Below are 25,284 nucleotides of genomic sequence, written 5' to 3' on the forward strand. Positions count from 1 at the left end.
AAGCATTCTCCTGTCGCCGCGGCAACCATAAAACCCCCAGCTAAATCCATCTTGTGAGCTCACCGCCCCATTAAGATGCAGGGCCAGGCTCTGCGCCAGCCCAGCCACATTCATTTGTGCGAATAAAGGTGGAGGAGGGGGAGGGGAGCAGGCTCTGGAGGGACGGGGAAATGGCGAGAAGAGGTTATTTACACCGCCGTCCTGACCTTCTGGAGCAGTGCTGGCTCCGATAAATAACCCGCTCAGCGCCGTTTCAGAGCAGGAGTGGGAGGTGCAGGAAGGGAGCAGGGGCTGGAGGAGAGCCCCCACGCAGGTGCGCGTCTCTGGGTTACTAATGGCTGAGGCGGGAGCAGGCAGCTGGCTTTGGGGGTGGTGGGGGGAGAACTCAGTTCCCTGAGACTCCCACTGAGAAAATACCATCCCCACCCCACCCCTGGCGCCAATTTCCAGGCGAGGGGACGGAGCTATGCCAAGGAGGCAAACAGCCCCGTAAATTAGGGATGGGGGGGTTGAGTTGCTGGGGAGTCTCTGAGGTAGGAGGGAAGAAATATTATAAGATGGGGAGTGGGAGGGGGCTGGAGGAATAGGAGTAGCTGCCAAAAAGAGAGGAAGAGGAACAGAAACATCACACAAAGGCAGTTTGGAAAAAGAAATGTTTTATTCCTGGTCACACAGAGCAGCATAGGAAGGTGGCCATCTCCTGACTGTACATCTCTTACACCAAGATGCCCCTCAAATATGCCCAGTTGTCTGCCCCACTTCAGTGTTGGAGTATTGGCAGTTAGTGGATGGGACAGAATGTTTAAGTCTCAGGAAGGTTATCTTTTTGTGGGGAAGAAGTTTTGGGTCAGGGGAAAAATTAGACCCAAGAGTGGATGATCCATTCTCTTATCCTCCTGGGGAAATCCAAACCCCAAAGGAAAGTGACCTCTCCTGGCCACATAGGGAGGGAAAGAGCCCAGACCTACTGCTTTCATGTAAGGCTGAGGCAAAGGAAGAACAGAGTTAAGCAGCAGATTGCAGACCCAAGGCAGAGGAGAAAATACATGTTGGGAGCTGAGGGGACCAATCACCTCAAGGGCCCAGTTGAAAGTCCCCCTCCTTCCCCAGTTCTGAGCAAAAACTCTTCTTTCCAAGACTAGAATGGAATTTTGTTCCAGGGACTGGCTTTGCTCTGGGGCAGAGAGGATAAACCAGGTAAAAGGCCCACGGGTAGTAAAGATGGAGAATTAATGTTGCAGATCAAGAGATGGACCTCCCCAGAATGACCACTCACAGACCATAGCAGTTTTAAAGCTGCATGCCAGGATCAGGGTGGAGAATGAACTTTATAAGCCCACTCCATAACATTTAACTCACTGTTTTTGCCACTCTGCTCCATTCCCTAAAAGCTGCCTCCAATCACTTTTCCAAGGCAAAGGACAGGGCAGTAAGAAGAAATGGGGGGAAAAAGGCTGAGGCCAGTAAGTGGAGCTGAGACTGAGACTGGACACATCCCTGCCCATCCCCAACCTCACTCATAATACGGAAAGGAATTCCCCTCCTACCTCTACCCTTGCTGGACATATGGGCTGTTGGGACAAGGCCTAGTAAAGGCAAAGGGAAGAAAACATTCAGCACATTCTTTCTCCTGCTTTGATCTGGAGTGTAGCTACAGCGAAGGGCAAAGGAGTAGAGAAAATATGGGGGTAGGAGAGCATGGACCAAAATCCAGTCTAGAAGGAAAGAGGATGTTTCCTCTGCCCTGCATCCAAATCTGCTTGGAGCTTTACTCCTAGCAAGACTGAGGAGAGAGAAGTATACTGGGGGAGGGGGCAACCCCAGACAGGATGGAGATTTAAGGATCCCTTATAATCCTGGAGATGACCCTGAGAGCACCGGTTTGGGCCTGGATGAGAAATCACAGCAGACATGCAGAGTTTTGAGGGGGGCGAAGAGCCAGGCATGGGGTCTTCACCGGAGGAGTGACCACTTGATCTGTTCTTTAGCTGACTGAAGCACCTGCAGAGACAAGGGCAGCACTGAGGGAGACTTGCTGAGGGGCAGGGTGGGAAGGGGGGGGCGCTCTCCTTCTCCTCACTTGCCTTCCCTGTCCTTAGAAGAATGAGGAATAGAAAATCCCCAAAGGTAGAGGAATAGGAAGAAGTCTCTAAGGCCCTAGAGGATTGTCAGTTTGGGAAATTCCCCCAAAATTCAAATCCACTGGGAGGATGAAGAGAGAAGAGGTATACCTGGGAAGAAAGAAAAAAACTGGGGGTTACTGTACATATGTTAAAAAGAAGAGGTCATACATCCAGATGAACTCCTTAGTGAGGATTTCAAGTGGGTAAAAAACAACCCCTCCCTTGGCCCCTGAATCAGGTAGACAATCTATCTGCAGTCAAGGTAGCAGGATGGATCTGCAAAACTTGTATATCCTAGAATATGCATTTCCAGCCTTCATTTGAATAATAAGAGAAAGAGAGTGTGCACACACACGCACACAGACCATCTGCTTAAGGCAAGCCTCTGCTGGGGAATAAATCACTGAATGAGGCATCAGACAGGGAGGGTTTGAAGGGTACTGAGGAGGGCTGACAGCCACTGCTCACATGCAACTGGGAGAAGAGTTGGGAGGGGGGTGGGGAGCACAGGGCTGTGTGAGTTTCAGTTCTCTGGAATAAGAGGGAACCAGGGAAGATCTCCCGTCTCATCAGACTTGGCAAACTGGGATAGACTACTATTCCTCTTTAGTGACCCCATCCATCTGGAGAGGAAGAGAGAGAGTCATACCTGAGACACGGTCTGCTCCGTTAAGGGTACATCTTCACCCTGTGGCACAGAGACAAGCATTTAGGTTGGAGGCTGGCAGTGGATAGGACGAGGTGGCCTTTTAAGCTGAAGCAAAAGGCAGGGGCCCTAAACTTCTCAGTCCCTTCTAGTACAGCCACAATTTTACTTGGCCAGAGGGACCATAAACACAAAAGGGTCATTTCATCCATCCTCCATTTTAAGGCAAGACTTCTTAAAAGATTTATTCCATTTCGAGTAATCAGCAGGTTATCTGATCCTCAACTCCCTCAACTTGGGGGGTGGGGACCTGATTCCCTAGTCAGAGAAGACCTTCCCTGAATATCAATGTCGCTGGGGAAAGGATGAGGGGGAGCCAGGGATAGTTTAATGGATCCCGCAAGGCCTGATGGGTAACGACAGCATGTTAATTTGAAGAAATAAACTGCTGCAACAGCAGCCTGAGAAGGGGAAGGGGGGAGTCGGTGGTGGGGGACCCTTTCTCTTGCCACATAGAGACATATGTTAGAGGAGAAGATTAAACTATGCAAATGGAGCCCACGGCAGTTAAGGGAGAAGATTTCCCATTACCCGGCACTGTCAGCCTTCACTCTATGGAGGTCAGAGCTGGGACATTCTGTGAATGGGGAGATTTGCTTTGTTCAGACATCATAGCACCCCCTCAATTTGCAGGTGGGCTCTCCTACCCACCATGGTCCCCATAGCAGACTTGCAGCCTTTTGTAGCGGACTCAGAGGCCCCTTTCTGATATCACTAGTACCAAAGAGGACTGAGGTTCTGGTGAACAGAACCGTTTTTTGGTAATGGGGATTGAACCCAGGGGTGCTTAGCCACTGAGCCACAGCCCTAGCCCTTTTTATTTTTTGAGATAGGGTATTATTGAGTTGCTTAGGGCCTTGCTGAGACTGGCTTTGAACTTGAGATCCTCCTGCCTCAGCCTCCTGAGCCACTGGGATTATAGGCATGCACCACTATGCCCGGTAAATAAGTACTTCTTGATGGAGAGGTAGTACTCTCAGTTATGTTAAGACTTTAATGGTGTTTTTTTTTTGGGGGGGAGGGGGCTCACAGGAATTGAACCCAGGGGATCCCCAGCCCTTTCGATTTTTTATTTTGAGACAGGGCTTTGCCAAGTTGCTTAGGGCCTTGCTAAATAATTGAGGCTGGCCTCAAACTTGTGGTTCTCCTGCCTCAGCTCCCAAGCCACCGGAATTACAGGCATGAGCCACCACACCTTGTTACATAAGACTTTAAAAGGCAAGAAAGACACTCCTCTGTCTCAGATCTATCTTCAAAGAGGAAATAAGTCAACCTCAAGTTTCAGAACCATGAATATTAAAGTTTCTTTTATTTTATCATTCATTCAAATACATTAAATGTTTACTTTGTACAAAGAAAACATGAGATGCTAGGTATCATGTTAGGGGAAGAAATAAGTTCCTTTGCTTCCCTTCCTTCCTAAGATAGGAAGGAGGGACAAAAGTTGTATGTATGCTATCAGCCCAGACCCTTAGACACATTCGATTGGTCTGGCTCTGGAGGGTGTTTGTGGATAGATTCATGGGAGGTGGGTAACAGGAAAATACATTGCTGCTGCTTACCCTTAATGCCACCCGGTGTACAACTTGCTGGGGATCACTCTCTAGTATCACCCTACAGAGACAAAAAAGAGACCACTGTTCACTTTGGGATATGTGTTGTGATTGAACCCAGGGGTGCTCTACCATGAGCTACATCCCCAGCCCTTCTTTCTTTTTAATTTTGAGAGAGATTTCCAGCACTGGCCTTGAACTGTCAATCCTCCTGCCTCCATCTCCTGAGTCACTAGAATATAGGCATGTGCCAGCACACCAGGCCTCCCAGCCCTTTTATGAATGTGTATGGTGTTGGGGATTGAACCCAGGGCCTTAGTGCATGCGAGGCAAGCACTCTATCCGCTGAGCTATATCCCCAGTCCCCTCTCAGCCCTTTTTATTTTTTACTTTTGAAACAAGGTCTGAGTTCCAAGGCTGCTTTTTTTTTTTTTTTTTCGGTACCAGGGATTGAACACAGGGGCACTCAACCACAGAGCCACATCCCCACCCTATTTTGTATTTTATTTAGAGACAGGGTCTCATTGAGTTGCTTAGCGCCTTGCTGTTGCTGAGGCTGGTTTTGAACTCTCAATCCTCCTGCCTCAGTCCCCTGAGCCGCTAGGATTACAGGCATGTGCCACATTGCCCAGCCTAAGGCTGCTCTTGAACCTGCACTCCTGCCTGTCTCCTGAGTAGCTGGGAAGTACACCAGGATTCCTGGCATGTTCACTCTGTCCTAGTGGACCAACGTACTATGGGGACAGAATTCTGACCACTTAACCCACTTGACTTAGAAGAAGGGCAGCTACCCAACCATCCCAGATCCAGGCAGGTCAGAGAACTCACCCTCCATCTACGATTTCATCCACAGCCAAGAAGAGCCCCTCCATGTTCTCCAGCAGAGCTCGTTTTTCTACATTTTTCCTGAATCCCCCAAAGAAGAGAAAAACCAGTCCTGTGTGATAGAATCCTAGGACATTGTCTGGATAGGGATCCCAAACTATACTAATAAATATGTCCAACAAGCACATAAAGAGGTGAATAAGATGAAGAACTTTTTAGCCAACCTAATTTCCTCTAACCCTTTTCCTATTTTTGTATGCTGAGTAAGGATCAGGAATGTCAAAAAAGAGTGTGAATATATAGGCTGATTATCCAGAGCTATTGTTTCTTTCTTTTCTTTTCTTTTTTGGTATTGAGGATTGAACTCAGAGGCACTTTACCACTGAGCCACATCCCCAGTCCTTTACTGTATTTTATTTAGAGACAGGGTCTTGCTGAGTTGCTTAGTGCCTTGCTTTTGCTGAGGCTGGCTTTGAACCCACGATCCTCCTGCCTCTGTCTCTGGAACTGCTGTGCCAAGCCCTGGTCTCACTAAATTGCCAAGGCTGACTTGAACCTGAAATACTTCAGCCTCAGCCTCCTGAGTTGCTGGGATTACCGGCACAAGCCACTGAGACCAGCTTAGATATATAATTTTTTTCCTACGTGATGTTTTCCTACTATGATGTTGTTCATGACATTGCTTATAAACACAGACATCAGTAGGTAGGAAAAAAGGAAACAAACACAGCTAAAAATCTGGAGGTGGTGGGAGGTGGGAAGGGGTTGAATACAAACCCTATCTGCACTCAAGCTCTGACAAACCTCCTACAGCTCGCTCTGCATCCAGTCCTCCCCCCTCCTTTACCAGCTCTGCTTAGGCTCAGAAAAGAATCCCAACAAGGGGGCTAAGAACAATCAGGGCCCATATCCACCAGCTGCAAATCCGGTGGTTGGTGCATGTGGCCTGTCACATCCGTTAGTTTGACTCTTTCACTAGATTACCCGAAATGAAGTCTATTCATTCACCTGGCTGAAAAATAAATCATCCCCTTCCTGAGGAAACCTGAGCCATTTGCCCTGCTGATTTTGCGGGGCTGAGAGCGCCTGCTGTTCTGTTCTGGATGCTGTCTGTACTGGGTTCACTTGGGAGCTGCTGGGGGAATGAAGTTCAGAGCCCTGGGTGTTTTCAGGAAAAGTATCTTATGTCTCTTCTCTTGCCCATCGACATGGAGAACAGAGGACTAGTGAGGAGATGGAAAGGGAGGAGAGGGTAAAGAGCACATTATTCCTGTACTACAGAGGGGGAAAATTAAGGGCTAGAGGTGGAAACTTGGGAGTGCCGCCTCCATTCCCAAGGTATGGATGTTTCACATGGGATACTTCCTTATGCTTGCCCTTTGCCTGCTTCTAATGCAAAGAATGACGCCTCAGAGCCTCGGAGAATGAAGCATCAGGAGGGGCTGAGAACTCTGACAGAGCCACTGGGGACCAGTAGGAGAATCCCCATCCTCAGGAGAATGGGAGGGACATGCTCTCATCCAGTCCTCCCCCTCAGTGTGAGTTACTCTGAAATAATAAGCCCACTTCTTAAACTAAATCGAGTCCCTGGAGCTTCTGCTGATCCCCCTCAAATCCTTGGGCCTGAAGAATAGTTACTTTCTCTCCCAAACCAACAGTAAGAATGGCTGCTTACCTCAGCATCTGGCTCAAGGAGTCAAAGAGGCAATTCAGAACAGCCATAAGCATCAACTGTTGAGAGACAGAGGGAGAAAGAGAAGGATCAGGGCCCTACAAACTGCTCCCCAAAGGCAAAACCCTCCAATTCATTAACCATCAAAATACATGGGCTTTCTAAAAGGACCAGAAACATAAGGTAGAAGTGAATACAACACAGGAAGAGGACATATGGTTTCTCACAGGAGTGAATTCTGCCATACCATTCCACAATTTGAGGCCTCTTTAGCCAAAGTTTAAATAGAACTTTCTTGTTGTAGTCCTCCACATATCTTTTTTTTAAAAAATAACTTTATCTTATTTATGTATTTTTTTTTATGTGGTGCTAAGGATTGAACCCAGTGCCTCACACATGCTAAGCAGGCACTCTACCACTGAGCCACAGCCCAAGTCCTCCACATATCTTTACTAATTGTATATGTGTTATCTGATGTCTTAAGTACAGAGAAAAATCACTGCTAAGGTCAGAGAAAGACAGCATGGTTAGTGGAAAGAGCATGTCCTTCTTTTTGCCCCTATGGTGCTGGGAATCCAATCCAGGGCCCTGAGCATGCTTAGTGCACACTCCACCAAATGAGTGTACCCTCAGCCCAAGCACGGGCTTTTAAGTCAGACAGAACTGGGTTTAAACCCCGGCTGAACCATTTCCTATACATATGACCCTGACAGAATTATTTCGTTAAACCATATGAAACTGCCACTTTTGTAGTTTGACAATGGCCACAAACAAATAATTTTATGGTTCCTCATAGTTTGGTTTCCTCATTGGTAAAACAAAGGCACTGATGACTACGACTCACAGAAGCACTGTAAGGTTTAAATAACAATGTACTTAACAAAGCACTTGCAGCAATAAGAGCTTGGTAAGGGGTGCATCTCTCAAACTTTTTTTTTTAATCTATTTATTTTTATGAGGTGCTGAGAATCAAACCCAGGACCTCACATGTGCTAGGTGAGCGCTCTACCACTGAGCCACAATCCTAGCCCTCCATGTCTCTCAAACTTTGACTTTTGCTAAAATTATCTGGGGACTTATTTTTACCTATCCTTTTCCCCCAAAATATTTATTTTTTACTTTTTTTAGGTGGACACAATATCTTTATTTTATGTGGTATTAAGGATCAAACCCAGTGCCTCACAAGTGCAAGTCAAGTGCTCTACCACTGAGCCACAACCCCAGCCCTTACTTATCTACTCTTATGGAAGTTGCTATTACTTGACATAAATGGTTTTTCCTGCGTATAGGAAGCAGGCTAGGATCTTACCCATAGTCCCATTCACACTGTATGACTTCATCCAATGACCCATTCATACTGTATAGCTTCAGCACGACCCAGAATATCTGTTCCTAGCTCAAGCTCAGTTGGGTATGCACCATTCACAGAGGACCCAGCGTCCCAACCCTAACCTTGACCATATCTCAGAATCTCAGAAATCCATCTTAAAAAACACTGTGTGAGGGAAGGATATTAAAACCTATAATATACACACACACACACATATACACACACACTGTGCCTTCTATATGGAAATAAGAAAGTGGGAAAACTTCCTTTCTAGGCAGATTCATTTGTGGAGCCATGGTGGAGATCTCTGACCCCTTGGTTAGTCCTGTCAGAAGCCAGAGGAATGTGGCTCTCCTAAGCCCAAAACATGCGGCTACGTCCTGCCTGTGGTTTAGGAAGTGCATCAAAGATAATAAAAAGGACTGGGGATTCTCACCTCATTTTCATAGGAGCTGCCAATCACATAGAAATAGAGATCGATACTGCTTTTATACACCACCGTCAGGCCTTCCAAGAGGGCAATTTCACCTGGGGGGAGAAAGGCGGAAACAGGGAGTGCCCTGAGATGAAGAAGTAGAATAGGAGTTACCTGAACTCCTGGTATAAAGTTGTTTGGGGCCAAGGTAAGGCAGGCTCTAATGACCTCCAGACTTAAACTGACCTATTGTTTTGGAGTGGTATCAGAAGGGAAATTTAAACCAGGGGACTCTAAATTGTATCTTCTCTCTAACCTCCCTCCCCCACTCCTACCCACTACACTTATTTCCCTCCTTGTATATGAGACAGGATACTAGTCGATCCTTCGGAGGTGAAAATGCAGAGCGGTCACCTTTACAGACTTCCATTTACCTGCCCTAATGGATGCGGTACAATAAGCAGAGCTGCAGTTAAATTTGTCAAGTGAGGCTCATAAATCCAAGGACTAGACAGGTAGCTAACAGCCAACCTTCCAGCACGGTATTCCCGCGTGAGGTACACTCACCTCCCCATTACATTTCTGAAGAGTTTATTATATGAGGGGAGGAGGTGAAAAAGAAAAAGGAGGCAGTCATTTTATCCTTTTTCTGCAGTCCTGCTGCCACCCCCTTCCCACCGTGGTTCGCCCCCAACAGAGGGAGTAGTGAAAGGAAAATGACCTACTGTCAGTCCGATGGGTCTTGTTGAAAATATTCTTTTCAAAGGCCTTTTGCTCCTTGACACTGGGGTAGGTGTCGTCATAGTACTGGTCAGAGGGAAAGGAGACAGGGTTGGGTCATTAGAGCTGGGAGCCCAGAATGATTAGTGACTATGCTCGCCCTGGGATCTTGGATTTCTCTCCTTCAAGGCAGAGGGTGAGGGAGAAATAATGACATGGAGAAGGAAGGGCTACTGAGGCAGAGAATGAGCAGTGAGTAATCAAATTTAAAGAAAGAATTAAAGAACCCTGCAATAAGCAATCCCACTTCACATTTCTAAAAACGGTGGGCAAAGGTCTACCAGACCTATAATGAGGCCTGCGTTTTTTGTTTGTTTGTTTTGTACCAGGGATTGAACCCAGGGGCACTTAACCACTGAGTAACATCCGCAGCCCTTTTATGTTTTTATTTTGAGATAGGGTCTCACTAAGTTGCTTATGGCCTCACTAAATTGGTAAGACTGGCCTCAAATTTGTGATCCTCCTGCCTTGGCCTCCTGAGTCACTGAAATTAAAAGTGTGTGCCACCACACCTGGAGATGAGGCCCTGCTTCTATCTGCATTTTAGGAGAGCTCTCCTAAGACGGTTCCCACCAAGTGCTTCTGGGGAGCTGCCCTGTCAGGCAGCCATGCCAGAGAAAACAAAGACTAGAAGGCAGAACTCTTCCTCAGACCCTTCCTCAGACACTCCCTCACTGTATGAAGCTGAGGAAAGAGGAAAGACTGTAAAACCCTCCTCCACAGCATGGTGAGCCCTGCCCTGTGGTCTCTCAAGTCTCAGCTTTCCTTTCTGCAAACTAAGAGAAGCAGGGGGCAGTCTAGCACATTGCTGAACCTATTCCCAGGCTCTCCCTGGCAAGGGGGTGGAGATGCAGGCTGCTAAATCGTTCTGCTCTTTAGGGGCTAATCCGTCGCAGTCAGCTGAAGACCTATGACAGGTCTGGCATTTAGTAACTGGATAACTGTTTCAAAAGGTGTCCTGCATAGTTACATCCAATTACAAGGAGGAACAGCTGGTGAATTCTAAACTAATCTCTACCTGCTGATTGATTTATGCTATGCTCGCCTGGAGTTAATACACCAGGGACAGAAGAAATTTCTACAGGAGGGGGAGAATATGGAGGGAAGAGAGGGGTGTCCTTTCTCCTCTCTTTCAAAAGATCCAAAGTTAAAAACATCATACTGGGAAGGCAAAGAGGTAAGAAGCTTGGTGAGTCCTGTAAATCTAGAGTTGAAACCACAAAACAATCCCCTGGGTAAATCCAAGCAGATGACAGGGTGGGAGGGAAGGAGGTAGGAATGATGTACAGGGGTAGAGTGATTCTAACATCTAGATACTGCTTTGATCAGGAACCAATGTTCCAATGCTTCTCCCCTGATGCGGGTAACAGTGGAGGTCAAAGTCTGAGGACAGCAAGTAGGAAAGCAGTGTAGCTAGAGACCAAAGAAAACTGAGGTTTTATCTGGAGATGTCAAAGGGAGATGGAAGATTCTCAAAATGATACTATCACTATCAAAGAATATGAGTTAGTAGGGCCAGTCTCAAGATTCCAAGCTCACAATGTCTTTGTCCTGCTCCTAAACTAATTTGAAAGGGAATCTCACCTTGGCAAAAAGTCGGTCTCCATCATTATCCAGAATCAGGATGGCTTTGACAGTATACAGGGAGGGTTCCTGAGGAGATACGAACACATCTTCAGTCCTGAAGGCTCCCATCACCACTGGCACCCCAGATAACTTTCCCTAGTCACACTGGGGCTGTAAGGGGTTACAGAGGTGACTCTATATGTCCCCTTCCCTGATACAGTTAGATTTTGACATTTCCCACTGAGAATGATCAAGCAGTGAATGACCTGGGGGAGGGAGCATTTCAACAAAGGACTCCAAGGCAGCGACAGAGGAAGCGTCTGACTCACAGAGAACTCAGTCAAGGTAGGTCATGCTGTTATTTCCAAACACTGTGGTACAGTTATTTTCCAAATTACCATCCCTCCCTGGTCTCCCACACAGGTGGGTATGGAATGTGACCAGATTAATTATTAGGCATTGCATGAGGCCATCTGAAAATAGGATTGAATGCCCTAGTACACTTGGAAGTGTCTGCAGTCCCAATGCAGTAGCAATGCAGAGGCATAAAGCAAGCCTTCCCTAAACCACCCACACACTGAATAGAAGATTAAGTGTTTATGTGCATGCACGTGCGCACACACACACCAATTCTGAACGCAGCCCAGAGAGACAGACACAGCCCCAAAACTCTCCTACCAAGCCCAATTCCCCCACTATATCCTAGTCACTACCACTTAACTTGCTAAGACAAAAACCAATCTGAATTTTGGGGGTTGTAAGAAGATTTGAGAAACACCCTGGGGACTGGAGGAAGTAAGCAAGAGGGGAGTTTTCTTTCACTATCAAGAATCAAACCGAGGCTGGGGATGTGGCTCAAGCTGTAGCGCGCTCGCCTTGCATGTGTGCGACCCGGGTTCGATCCTCAGTACCACATACCAACAAAGATGTTGTGTCTGCCGAGAACTAAAAAAAATAAATATTAAAAATTCTCTCTCTCTCTCTCCTCTCTCACTCTCTCTTTTAAAAAAAATAAAAAGAATCAAACGGAGGGGCTGGGGATTATGAGCTCAGTGGTAGAAAATGTGCTTAGCCTGCCTGAGGTCCTGGGTTCCATCCCCAGCACTGAAAAATAAAAAAGAATATTGGCTCTCATAAGGGTATCCCAACCTCAGTCTAAAGGGTTACATTTAATTCCCTTCATCAACTGCAAATATACCTCTTTGCAAAAGCTCAGTGGTGGGCTGGTTGCAGCTGTTGCAGTTCAGTGAAGAGAGCACAGAAAGACAAAAAGCCGCAGTGGCCAGGGTCACTCTCTTCTAATCAGCTTACTAGGGGAGGGGAAAGGGGGAGGACAGGGAAAGAAGTGGTACCTGTACAGAAGGCATTTGCTAGGGCACATTCCTTGACTTGGCAATCAACACTACTTACCACTGGGATCCCTGCGCTATGAAATGAGGCTGTTGTTTTGCTCCTTTCCTGGTCTTACTAAGCAAACCCCTAGTCCTCCAACACATTCTCTAAGGACATGTTGAACAAAGACCCAAGGATGAGGAGAAAAAAAATTATACCCAAGGATTCAGAAACTATGCGTTCTACAAAGGTCAACTGGCTCATGAGGGTCCAGGAGGTGTAGGTGTCCCCGTGAAAAACCAACAGAGCTCAGGAGAGGGAAGGGAGGCTAAGAACGGGAGTAAAGGGTGATAAGAAATGACAACTTTCACAACTTGAATTCTTGAGGACAGCAATTTGTTTTTTTGGTTTTGTTCACTGATTTATCTGAGTGTCCAGAACAATGCCTGACATATACTAAACTCAGGATTTGTTCAATCATGGAGAAAATAATTTTGATTTTTTTTTTTTTTGGTTGTGCTGGGGATGGAACCCAGAGCTTCCGCATGCAAGGCAAGCACTCTACCAACTGAGCTATATCCCCAGCCCGAAAACAAATTTTCATGATGTAGTGAGCATCTAAGAGAAGTTTTAAAAATATATTTTAAGTTGTCAATGGACCTTTATTTATTTATTTGTATATGATGCTGAGAATGGAACTCAGTGCCTCACACATGTGAGGCAAGCACTCCACCACTAAGCTACAACCCCAGCTCTAATGGAATTCTTATAATTAGATTTCCGCATATAAGTGGATTTTTCTTCTGTGACCATTTGGGGTGATATTACTACTGACCTTACCTCTCCTCTGACAAGCAATCCTTAGAGCTGCCCCCCACAAACTGCACTCTGGAATAAACAAGGTAGAAGGAACTTCTGTCTCCAACCAGGAAACTGTTGTCTAGCAGAGGAAAGTCCTCTACAGTCTAAATTAAGAGAAGCAGCTTTCCTAACTCCTACCTAGCTCCTCAAAGATCTTCCCATACAAAGATTTCCCCATAATGCAGCCTCTGTTCCATAGCAACTTAGCTCCTAGATTCACCAAGAGGGAGACACTAAAGGATTTCCCTGTCAGTGAATTGAGAATGAGTTTCCTTCTTTCTTTTTTCTTTTTTTGGTACCAGGGATTGAACCCAGGGGCATTTAACCGCTGAGCCACATCCAAATCCTTTTGATTTTTTATTTTGAGACAGGGTATTGCTAAGTCTTTAGGGCCTCACTAAGTTGCTGGGGTTGGTCTCAAACTTTCGATCCTCCTGCCTCAGCCTCTTGAGTCACCGGGATTACAGGTGTGTGCCACTGCAACCAGTGTTTTTCTTTATTTTCCCCTCTCAGTACCAGGGATATAACCCAGGAGCATTGTACCACAGAGGTACATCCCTAGACCTTTTTATTTTTCTCATATTTTGAGACAGGGTCTCACTAAGATGCCCAGGCTGGCCTCAAACCTGCTATCTTCCTGCCTCAATCTCCAGAGCAGCTGGGTTTTCAGACATGTACCACCACACTCAGTGAAATGAGTTTCCTTAATGGAAACAAAGAAGTCCAAAAGAAGGAAATTTAGAAGAAATCATTTTTTCCTGCAACCATTTTCCCTGAAGATCCTTGGCTTTGTCCCTCTATCCATTCACTGCAACTTAGAGAAAAGCCCACTAGTTTAACCTGGACCTTATTCAGGCATAGGTGACTGGTTCTTGCAGGCACAGAATCTGGTATACTTAGAAGGTACAGGAATACAAAGAAAAGAAAAGCCCTATTAGCCACAGCCCAACTGTGAAAGTCAATGTTCTTGTGGCCAAAGTAGTATCAGTGCCTAAACAGTTATGCTGGCAAAGAGAGAAGAACATTCCCTGGATTCTGTTTCTGCTCTTTTCACTGGCTTCCTAGAATACCTGCTTAAAACAGAGATACTGGGTCTTCCCGGGCAGGATAAAGATTGGCTGAGGAAGGCACAGACAAGGTCCAGATTCAATGTATTAGAGCTCTGGAAGAAGAAAGAAGGCATGACAGAAAAGCTGGCTAGTTCAAACTTCCAAAGAAGAATCACACTAAAAATAGCTAGAAATGCATTAGAACTTCAATGCTGCTTGACATTTCTATTCTACTACTGCTGGAGCCAGCAGCAGCAGCTTCTTTACTTCTCCTGCCACCTCCTGACTGCAGCTGGTTCCACTTCAGCCCGGGGCCTTTACCTCTCAGGAGTGGGGAGGGCCAGGAGTTCCCCTCATGCCATAAAACCAACCAGTTTAAAGGCCCCAGAAGCCATTACTGATAATGTAATTTCATTTTAAGTTTTAGCAAAGGGCAAGTTTATAAATAACTCCCAGCTACTGAGAAATGGGCTTCCTAGACAATGCACTAGGCTTGACCTTGTAGCATATTAAATGCTGTTGTTAAGAAAGATCCTACAAGCTTAGGCCCATATTCAAAGGACTTAAAAGGTCTATTCTTCCATCCCACTCCCCAAATGGGTAGCTGCTAGAAAGCTTTCGAGACAAAGTTCTGTGATGCACTGACTTTCAGAGAGCCACAGCCTGAGTGTATAACAGAACTTCACCTCAAATGCTAATGGTGCCTGGAAATGGTGTACAGGCAGACTGGTTTGTAGGACAAGTTTTCATGCATGTTTTTATGATCAAGAAAACTAGAATGTTCTGCTCAGGACAGCTGAAAACACCATAAAATTAACAAATGAGGCTGCTGCAAATGTGTCTTCAATCTCTATAAAGGGCTTCTGAAACCTGATGAAAAACACTGTCTTCCAGAACCCTCTCCCTCTGCACACTTAGGACTGTAGGCGGTGGGGTGGGGGTGGGGTCATTCCTAGTGCTGCCCCCTGTGGGCCTCTGGATGACCTGCAGCTTGCTCAGGACTAGAGTCATTAGCAAAAGTAATTAAAAGGCAGCTCTGGATAAAAGCGGTGTAAAGACCTGTAATCCCAGTGGCAGGAGGCTGAGACAGGAGTTCAAAGCCAGCCTCAGCAAAATCAAGGTGCTAAGCAACTCAGTGAGACCCTGTCTCTAAATAAAATAGGAAATAGGGCTGAGGATGCGGCTCAGTGGGCAAGTGCCCCTCAGTTGTTCAATCCCCAGGTTAAAAAACAAACAAACAAAAAAAAAACCCTCTATATTTGTGTGTCTTTTAAGTGAAACTAGTAAAGATGGATTTTTAAAAATCACTGAGTTACTCTGTTTATATAGTTTTATATAGTAAGAGAATACTTTGGGGTGTAACACTCGGTGCATATCTTGATATGCCACCAAAAGACTAGAAGTGTTTAGGGCAGATTAACAGAATATTCGGGAGCTGTGACTAAGGGGGCAAAATCAAAAACCCTTCATGGAGGTAGAATATGTTATCCACAAAACCAAAAGAGCAACAAGTTAAGAATCTGGTTGTGATTCTGGAAAGTTCTTCATTTCTTAAAGAGAAATTCTTAGGGCTACACTGAAAGGATATACCATGGTTTGGCAATGGGTTTCAACCAATTGGAAACTAGAAGATGCTCTTCTCTCAATCCTACTTATAAAATAAAACCAAGATAGTAAAAACTCAAAGGAGAAATTCCTACATACCACTCCCAGCTGCACATGGCTAAAGCAGGTATTTTTGCTCCCTGATTCTGTGCCAATGTTTTTCCAATTAAAAGCTCCTTTGGGGCTGAGGGCTCCAATCTGCAAGCCACAAGCCTTCGGACTTCAGAAGAATTAGCTAAGGGCTTTGACAAGGACATGCAGTTAGAGTCAAGAGGCACAGTTCAGGGGCTGGGGATCTATCTCAGTGGCTGAGTGCAGGAAAGGCCCTGGGTTCCATCCCCAGCATGAAGGGAAACAAAGCAGAGCCTTAGAATAGGAGCCACAGGTACCTCAGAACATTCCCCGGCTGACATGAGACCAAATATTGGTTATAAAGAAGACACTGATCACATGTCTTAGGCAGAACTAATGGCAAGAAGACAACTAGAAAGAATCTTCCTAGCAGGGATTGGGGATGTGGCTCAAGCGGTAGCGCACTCACCTGGCGCTGGGTTCGATCCTCAGCACCATATACAAATAAAATAAAGATGTTGTGTCCACCGAAAACTAAAAAATATTAAAAAATTAAAAAAAAAAAAAGAATCTTCCTAGCTAACACAGATTCAAATCATGGCAAGCCAAATCACCAAGAGTTCTGCCATTACAAGAGAAAATGTCTCTAAATTCCTAGGATCCTTGTATTACATTCTTGATCAGCCATACTCAAATTCTCCCTTTTTCTCACCTTCCTCATGGGAGAAGTAAGAGACTTGACCTAGATCAGTTAAGGTTAATACCTCTTTTGAGTAACTGCAGGCTCCCTTCCCCCTTCATAAGCTGGTGAAAAACTAGTGAAATCTATGGACCTTGCTCCCAGCAAAATACACACTCAAGAACTTATGATTTCAAGTTCACAGACGTGGGTTGAGAATTAAACAAGTTTGTCTCTGAATACAATAATGTGGAGAAGGAGAAAAAAAATGGGGAAATGATTGATCCTTTTATAAATTAGGCCTGTTGCCTCTCACAAGTTAATGAATTCAATAAACAGGTGTGGCCTTCAGAAATGAATGAGGCTCAGAAAACTAACACAGCCAGCAGGGGGAGTAGAGGCCGGCGCCACACCCCTCCGGCGGTCAATGGCAGAGTCTGCTAAATGTGAAATCCACGGGATGAAGATGACCAAGCCTCAAACTCTTCAGAAATGCAAAATCTTGGGTCCTTTCTTAAAACTCAGAAAGGCTTTCTGCTGTAGAAATTTTCCTAGTGGTTGGTCACACAGTCCCCGACTCTTCAACCATCTTGAAAGTGAAAGATTCACAGAAATGAGGGACAATGATGCAGCACTGATGGGAAGAGAGATGAATTGAACAAGCTGAAATTAGACTATATTCCACATCTGAGGCCTGACAGCAGTATTAGAACTTCCTGCTGCCCCAGTTTGGTAATTCAGAAGCCCTCCCTTAAATATCACTCAGCAAAGAAAACAGGCAAATGGAGCTAGATTCATTTCTGATGCATTCTTGGTCATAATTTGTATCATGATTAACCCACTGCCCCCACCATCTGCTCCTAAAAACAATGTTAGTCTCTGAAAGAATGAATTGACAGCCTGTGTTTATTTTTCAGTCTATTTACACCCCCAAATCAACCCCTAAGGCAGAATTGCTCTCCTCTCCGGTTTTAGTCTCTCTAAAAACTACACAATAGAAAAGGAGTTGGAGAAAATTCACTGTCAGAACTATCCAGACCAATTGGTTATGGATGGGGACATCTAAACTGACAGAGAGTGGGGAGAAAAAAAAAAAAAGGCCAAATCAAAGAGGAGACAGGCTTCCTCTGCAGCATATATGATTTAGGTTACACAACAGGAAGGACTTCCTGAAGAGGAGGGGAGGTCAAACACCAGCATAAGTCAAAGAGGCTAGGGAATCTAAGGACAGGAGAGATCCTTCTAATAATCTGATGTGAGAAAGCCATTCTGTCCATAAGCAGGAGGAGAGGCAAATTGTAAGAGGGCCCTTGCCAGCGCAGGCATCTCATAATGTAAACGGACTCAGCCTCCCAATCCATCTTCATCAGCTGCCCCAGGGGCACACTGCCTTCCCTCTTCCTAATTACTCCAGCATTTAAGTGGGTGGGTAGGTACTGACACTTTATTACTACTATTCCATCTTTTATTTGCCTCCTCCAGTTCCCCTTTCACCAGTGATCTTGTCAATATCCTGACTCTAACCAAGCGACGGGCCACATCAATGCAGTAAAGTAAGAAAGAGAAGCAAGAATCTAGATGAAAAAGACCCTAGCCAGATGTGGTGCCCATGCCTGTAATCCCAGTGACTTGGGAGGCTGAGGATCACAAGTTCAAATCCAGCCTTAGCAACTTAGTGAGGTCCTAAGCAACTTAGCAAGATCCTGTCTCAAAACAAAAACTAATAATAAAAAAAGGGGCTGTGGTTGTGGCTCAGTGGTTAAGCATCCCTGCATTCAATCGCTGGTGCCAAAAAAGATCCTAAACCTAACAGTAGGCTCCTCAACTATCCAAATAATTGCACCCATCTTCTGCCTCCCAGGGAGGACCTGGCTTCTCAAGGGTCTGGTTTTCTTCTCAGAGGGCCCCTCCTCTTCTTCTGACCATGTGACACCTCCCCTAGACCTTTGATATAATTTATACTTTGCCAGGGACCAACTCTTTCCCACTACTGTGAAGGAGAGGGAAAAAATATATATAAATACGTCGGAAATCTATAACGAGGTCTTCTTGGAGGGCAAGACATGGGGAGAGTTAGAAGCAGCGTCAATTGCTCTTTGGGGGTTTTAGTTCAAGCCAAGGTCTGCTTCCAGCAATCAACCATTAAAACAAGCCAGCCAGAGTAACAGCACAGTTTATTCTGATCATTTAATTTGAAGTGTCAATAAATTAAACTTCAATCAATTAAACTAGGTGTGCAATAACCCAGATGGACACCCCGACACCAACATAATCACAATAAAAATTTTTATGGCTGCCAGGGACCTCACCGGGGGCAGTGCTGGCACTGCTCAAGCCCTAGCTGAGAAATATATCTCCACAGCACAGGAATGAGGAGATTGCTTCTCCTAACGAAATGGAGGGGCCAGGCACCAGCAAGGACGCAGCTGGAAGAGGGGCACAGGGGACTGCCAGGAATGAGATGGGAGTGCTTTGGGGGCTTAATGTAATTGATACCTTTGCCCAAAGCAGGGGGAGGGGGCATTTAGGCCAAGTACCTCTACTGTTAGTGCCAAAAGAATTTAACAAAAGCCCCATTAAGATGATTCAGGAAGCAAGGGCCATGGAGCAATATCAACCTTTAAGAGTCATTGATGTATTCTGCATAGTTTCTTCTTCCATGTATATGCACATCCTTGTGCACTTAGGGTGGCCTGATTTTTTTAGTGAGGCTCAGAACCTGGGTCTTGGTCATTGTTTTAGAGTAAAGTTATTAAGGAGAGAGAAAGGACAGAGTTAGGGCCTGGTCTGTAAAGCACTGGAAAAATAGATAGAATGGGAATCCAGAGAGGATTAGGAAAAATGAAACCCATGTACAAAGATTTAAGAATCTAAACTATTGGAGTAATTCAGCTTTGAGGGGGGGAAAGTTAAAGGAGGAAGGAAGGGGTAGGTGATTATCTTTAAGATTTCATGTGGGTTTTGTTTTTGTTTTTTTGGTAATGGGGATTGAACCCAGAGCACTTAACCACTGAGCCACATTCCCCTGTCTTTTTTTTTTTCTTTTGAGACAAGGTTCCATTGAATTGCTTAGGGTCTCCCTAAATTGCTGAGATTGGCTTTGAACTTGTGATACTCCTTGCCTCACTCAGCCTTCCAAGTTGCTGGAATCTCAGGTATGCACCACCATGCCCAGCAAGATTCCATAGGTTATTTATTTATTTATTTTTGGTATCAGACATTGAACTCAGGGGCACTCAACCACTGAGCCACATCCCCAGCCCTACATTGTATTTTATTTAGAGACAGGGTCTCACTGAGTTGCTTAGCACCTCACTGTTGCTGAGGCTGGCTTTGAACTCCTGCCTCAGACTCCAGAGCCGCCAGCATTACAGGTGTGGACCACTGCACCTGGCTTCCATAGGTTATTAATGGAGAATGGTGACCTGCAGAACTTCCTCTCCCTTCAACTAAAAAAGGGAGAACCAGAAGAAATAGCAGGAGAGAGAAAGCTGAGTCCAAAGATGCAGGCTGAAGAGCATTATTATTAAGCCCTGGTAACTGAAGGAGATGAAAGGGTCTTTTTCCTTAGAGACTACAAGGAGACCTCAAAAAGATAAAGACAATCTGTTTGAAAGCTTGGGCTGTATTATTTAAGAAATGTGTCCTACTGTCAAGTACCTAAAAAAAGAGAACCTATTGTTATTTAGAAATTTCCATAATCAGAGCAAAATTTTTATATGTTATTTTTTAGTGGTAGATGGACACAATACCTTTATTTTTATATGGTGCTGAGGATTGAACAAGTGCCTCACATGTGCCAGGCAAGTGCTCTACCACTGAACCACAGACCCAGCCCTCAGAACAAATTTTGATGGTTATTTTTTTCTATTCTTTTTTTTTTGGGGGGGGGGGAGAGCAGGGATTGAACTCAGCAATGCTTAGCCACTGAGCTACATCTCCAGCTTTTTTTTTTTTTAAGGTTTTTTTGTTTTATTTATTTATTTTTTAGTTCTCAGCGGACACAACGTCTCTGTTTGTATGTGGTGCTGAGGATCGAACCCGGGCCACACGCATGCCAGGCGAGCGCGCTACCGCTTGAGCCACATCCCCAGCCCTCCAGCTTTTTTTTTTTTTTTACATTTTATTTGGAGACAGGTCTTGCTAAGTTGCTTAGGGCCTTGCTAAGTTGCTGAGGCTGGCTTTGAATACCCTGCCTTAGCCTCCCTGGCTGCTGGAATTACAGGCATGCACCACAGCACCCAGCAATTTCTTTCTTTTTTTTTTTTTTTCTTTTTTCGGAACCGGGGATGAACTCAGAGGCATCTAATGACTGAACTCAGGGGCACCTGACCACAGAGCCACATCCTCAGCCCTATCTTGTATTTTATTTAGAGACAGGGTCTCACTAAGTTGTTTAGTGCCTAAATTGCTGAGATTGGCTTTGAACTCTCGATCCTCTTGTCTCAGCCTTCCAAGCCCATGGGATTATAGGCATGCACCACGACACGCCCAGTGCCCAGCAATTTCTTGACCTGGTCCATCTTACCCTTCCTTTCTCAACATCCTACAACTTGTCTATGCCTTGTATAACTGAGAAGAATGCATTTTGATCAGATATCTCCAGAGGTTTAGTGGAATCAGCAAATAGAAATGTAAGAGTAGAAACCCAAAGTATTTTAGGAGTCCACCCTCCCTAAGGAGTGACTTGTTAAATAGTATCTCAGTAAACTTTTTTTTTTCTTATTAGGGATTGAATTCAGGGGCACAAAACCACTGAGCCACATCCCCAGCCCTATTTTGTGTTTTATTTAGAGACTTGCCTCACCATTGCTGAGGCTGGCTTTGAATTCTGGATCCTCTATATCTCAGCCTCTTGAGTGGCTGGGATTACAGGCATGACCACTGCACTGGGCCAGTACAGTAAACTCTTTAGCTCAGTAGAGATCTAAGGTGAGATCCAGGAATCCCTTGTACTTTTGAAATACTAATGAAGATGAAGACAAAAATCAGGATGTACTACTGAGTAAAAATACAAGGAAATGAGAGAAAAAGGAGCAGTGAGAAAAGGTGATTCTAAATCAGATGGAGCTGAATTTTGTGGGCCAGGATGTCAGGGGAGTGAGAAGTAGGGATCTAGGAAAAATTACTTGATTCTCAACTAAGACTCTTCATCTGAATCACCAAATACATAATAATATTTAAGTAATCGTTTCCTCATTTATCCCAAGAATGGTACAAAATAATGCCATGGTGGATACAGAGAAGTTGATTGGTTATACGCAATGGATGCCTTAGGGCAGTAGGGCTTAATCTTCTCTCAGAATTCCAGTCAAGAAAGGTTGGATTAGTAGAAAATGAACACAAATTCTTAATTGGAGTCCAAATTAAAGTTAAATTGTAAAGAGAAAAAAAAATGTTGAATAGAGATGATACAGGGGAAGAAAGGTACCTGGTTTAATATCCCAAATCAAAGATCAGCATAAAAATTAGAACTGATACATGCTGGCACTTTTTCTTGGTCCCCAAGAAAAGCTTTATATAACAGATGATTGAAAGGACAATTCTGCATATTGAAAGAATGGAAAGGTCCCAATGAGAAAACCTACAGTAGCATTAGAAAGAGACTTGGTCTGGAAGGATAAGGAAATCAAAATCTAATCCAAGTTTTTACAAAGGAACTTCCTTTATTAAGTTCTTTTCCCTATACCTTGGTTTCCCCTAACTCCATTATATAGGTTCCTGATGACAAAGAATCAGTATTTTTTTTTTTTTGTACTGGGGATTGAACTCGGGGGCACTCAACCACTGAGCCACATCCCTACCCCTATTTGTATTTTATTAGAGACAGGGTCTCACTGAGTTGCTTAACACCTCCCTAAACTGCTGAAGCTAGTTTTGAACTTTCAATCCTCCTGCCTCAGCCTCCAGAGCCACTGAGATTACAGGTGTATGCTACTGCCCCGGCTCCCGTATGGTTTTTAAACAAAGTTCAGGGGTACCTGACCAAGTTAGCAAGGATCTTCAAATGCAGCATCTTAGACACAGATTAAACGGAAGGAATAAGAGAGAAGAAGATACAAAACTAGGGAAGAGAAAATATGATAGATTTTCACATTTTGCTCAAATTCAAAAGAATATATTTTGATCAGATTTCTCCAAAGGTCCAGCTGAATCACCATTGCACACAAACTCATTGTTAAAAAGGGTTCCACATGGGGCTGGAGTTGTGGCTCAGTGGTAGAGCACTTGCTTGGCATGTGTGAGGCCCTGGGTTGGATCCTCAGCACTGCATATAAATAAATAAAAGATCCATTTAAAACTAAAAAAATTTTTTTTAAAAAAAGGGCTCTAGGGCTGGGGTTGTGGCTCAGTGGTAGAGGGCTCGTCTAGCATGCTTGAGGCACTGAGTTCGATCCTCAGCACAACATAAATATAAAATAAAGATATTGTGTCCAGTTAAAACTAAAAAAAAAGGGGGGGGGGCGCCACAGGCCGGGTGGTGCAGTAGCCCAGGAGGCTGAGGTAGGAAGATTGCAAGCTCAAGACCAGTCTCAACAAATCAGTGAGACCTAAAGTAACTCAGCAAGACCCTGGCTAAAAATAAAAAATTAAAAATGGGCTTGGAATGTGGCTCAGTGGTTAAATGCCCCTTGGTTTCAGGTTTTTGGCAGTGCTAGGGATTGAACCCAGGGCCTTGTGCATGTGAGGCAAGCACGCTACCAGCTGAGCTAAATCCTCAGCCCCCAGTGCCCTGTTTCAATCTCCAGTACCAAAAAAAAAAAAAAAAAAAAGACTCCCCAGACAACATCTTCCTCATTCCTTGGACTTTAAGGAGACTCCTTTTTAAATATATGTATGAAACAATCTAAAAACTTCCAAAGAAACCAATTCAATTCCCTAGAATCTATTTTAGTCTGTTACCTGGTTAAGAGAACTCTTTAACTGCCAGGCAGGGTGGTACACGCCTGTAATCCCAGCATCTCAGAAGGCTGAGAAGGATTAAAAGTTCAAGGCCAGCCTGAGCCACTTAGCAAGACTCTCTCAAAATAAAAAATAAAAAGGGCAAAGGATGTAACTCAGTAGTAAAGTGCACCTGGGTTAGAATACTCATTAATTCCCTGATACAGACAATACTTAGAATTACTCAATTTTTAAGCTCTTTACCTAAACTTAACCAACCCATATGATAAGTAGAAGTTTTCTGTGACACTTTGAAATAGGGAAATTAAAACCTATTATTCCTGGGGTTGTGGCTCAGTGGCAGAGCGCTTGCCTCGCACATGTGAAGCACTGGGTTCCATGTGAAGCACTAAGTTCAATCCTCAGCACCACATAAAAATGAATAAACAAGAAAGATATTGTGTCTATGTATAACTAAAAAAATATGTTTTTTAAAAAACCTATTTTCCCTTTTAGTGATAAGGATCTGTGTGTATATATGTATGAAATCTGAAGGAAAATAAAAGACAAAAAAACTTCTTTAGAAAGATGCCTAGGGGCTGTGGATGTGGCTCAAGCGGTAGCGGTAGCGCGCTCGCCTAGCATGCGTGCCGCTGGGTTCGATCCTCAGCAGCACCACATACCAACAAAGATGTTGTGTCCACCGAGAACTAAGAAAAAATGAGTAAATGTTAAAATTCTCTCTCTCTCTCTCTCTGTCCCTCTCACTCTCTCTTTAAAAAAAAAAAAAAGAAAGAAAGAAAGGTGCCTAAAGATCAAATTAAGGAAAGGGGGTGGAATTCTTATACCTGCGCCCACGCGTGCGCACACATCCCCTCTGAAAGCCAGATAAGCACTTTTAAGAGAAATGCTCTAGTCCAATTCTAAAGAAGGAGTAATAACTATGTTGTTTGAATTAGCAAAAAAGGGTGAAATGCACTAGAGGGCTAATAAACCTCTTTAACCACCACCATTCTCCAGAGGGAGAAATTAGCATCCTAGGTCCTATAATAAAAATTCCTATGGCTGGGGATGTAGCACAGTGGTAGAGGCTTCCCTACTATGGAAGAGATCCTGAGTTCTATTCCCACAAGGGCAGGAATCCTAACTGTAAAGAGGAGGGAAAAGAGAGAACAGAGTCTGAGAAAATATTCCATGATCCATGCTAACTCTATCAGATACTCCAGAACTCTGACAGAATGCTGAGTCTTTATCATGGCATACCTATGTAATAGGGATTAACAAGAAATCGAAGGTTTTTTTTTTTTTTTTTTTTGAAGGAAAGTGCCAGGTAGTTATCAATGGACACACAAATTCAAAACCACCAGGAGGGGTCTGTAATGACCACACAACTATGTTCTAATTTTACAGTTTCGGGGCAAGTATGAAGGTTTGCATAAATTCAAGTCAGAATATCACCCACAATGCTAAGAATGAGAAGGACCCTGAGGGACCCCAATCCAGTACACTTATAATCCTAGAGAATGCTAAGGACACCATGTGCTCCCTTTAACTTTCTACCGACTCTTATGTTTTCTCCCCGGAAGGGTTCCCACTCTTAACCGAGGCTTTAAGTCCTGCACTAGGCCATACACTTATTACACCAGCCAGCAGAACTTCTGTCCCCGACGACTACCCGCAACTCCCCTTTCTCCCCACTCCCAGTTGGCTAAACCCTGACTTCCCGCCCGTCTGGGCACCTCAGCAGCTCTACTGCCCCTCCGGCTCCTACCAAAATCAGCGCCTCCATCTTGCCCCGCAGCTGGTGCCGACGTGGAGCCGCAAAAGCAACGCC

The 25,284-nt window shown here is 44.6% G+C and overlaps 1 protein-coding gene across 2 annotated transcripts; it reads right to left on the reverse strand.

Annotated features, from left to right (window-relative positions):
- Positions 1–639: 639 nt before the first annotated feature.
- On the reverse strand, positions 640–25,284 carry Copz1 (coat protein complex I subunit zeta 1). 2 transcript variants are annotated; one of them, XM_026398688.2, is made up of 9 exons: positions 25,222–25,284; positions 10,989–11,057; positions 9,350–9,431; positions 8,646–8,737; positions 6,883–6,938; positions 5,211–5,288; positions 4,392–4,443; positions 2,773–2,811; positions 640–2,001 (listed from the first exon to the last, which is right to left on the reverse strand). In XM_026398688.2, exons 1-9 carry the CDS (start codon positions 25,237–25,239, stop codon positions 1,954–1,956), a joined length of 534 nt encoding a protein of 177 aa, XP_026254473.1. In that variant the 5' UTR covers positions 25,240–25,284; the 3' UTR covers positions 640–1,953. The 2 variants fall into 2 exon arrangements, with proteins under 2 accessions (XP_026254473.1, XP_026254472.1); XM_026398687.2 differs by lacking the exon at positions 25,222–25,284 and having other exon boundaries at positions 10,989–11,099.

The sequence above is a fragment of the Urocitellus parryii genome, chromosome 5, assembly GCF_045843805.1.
Source record: "Urocitellus parryii isolate mUroPar1 chromosome 5, mUroPar1.hap1, whole genome shotgun sequence".
Lineage (NCBI taxonomy): Eukaryota > Metazoa > Chordata > Mammalia > Rodentia > Sciuridae > Urocitellus > Urocitellus parryii.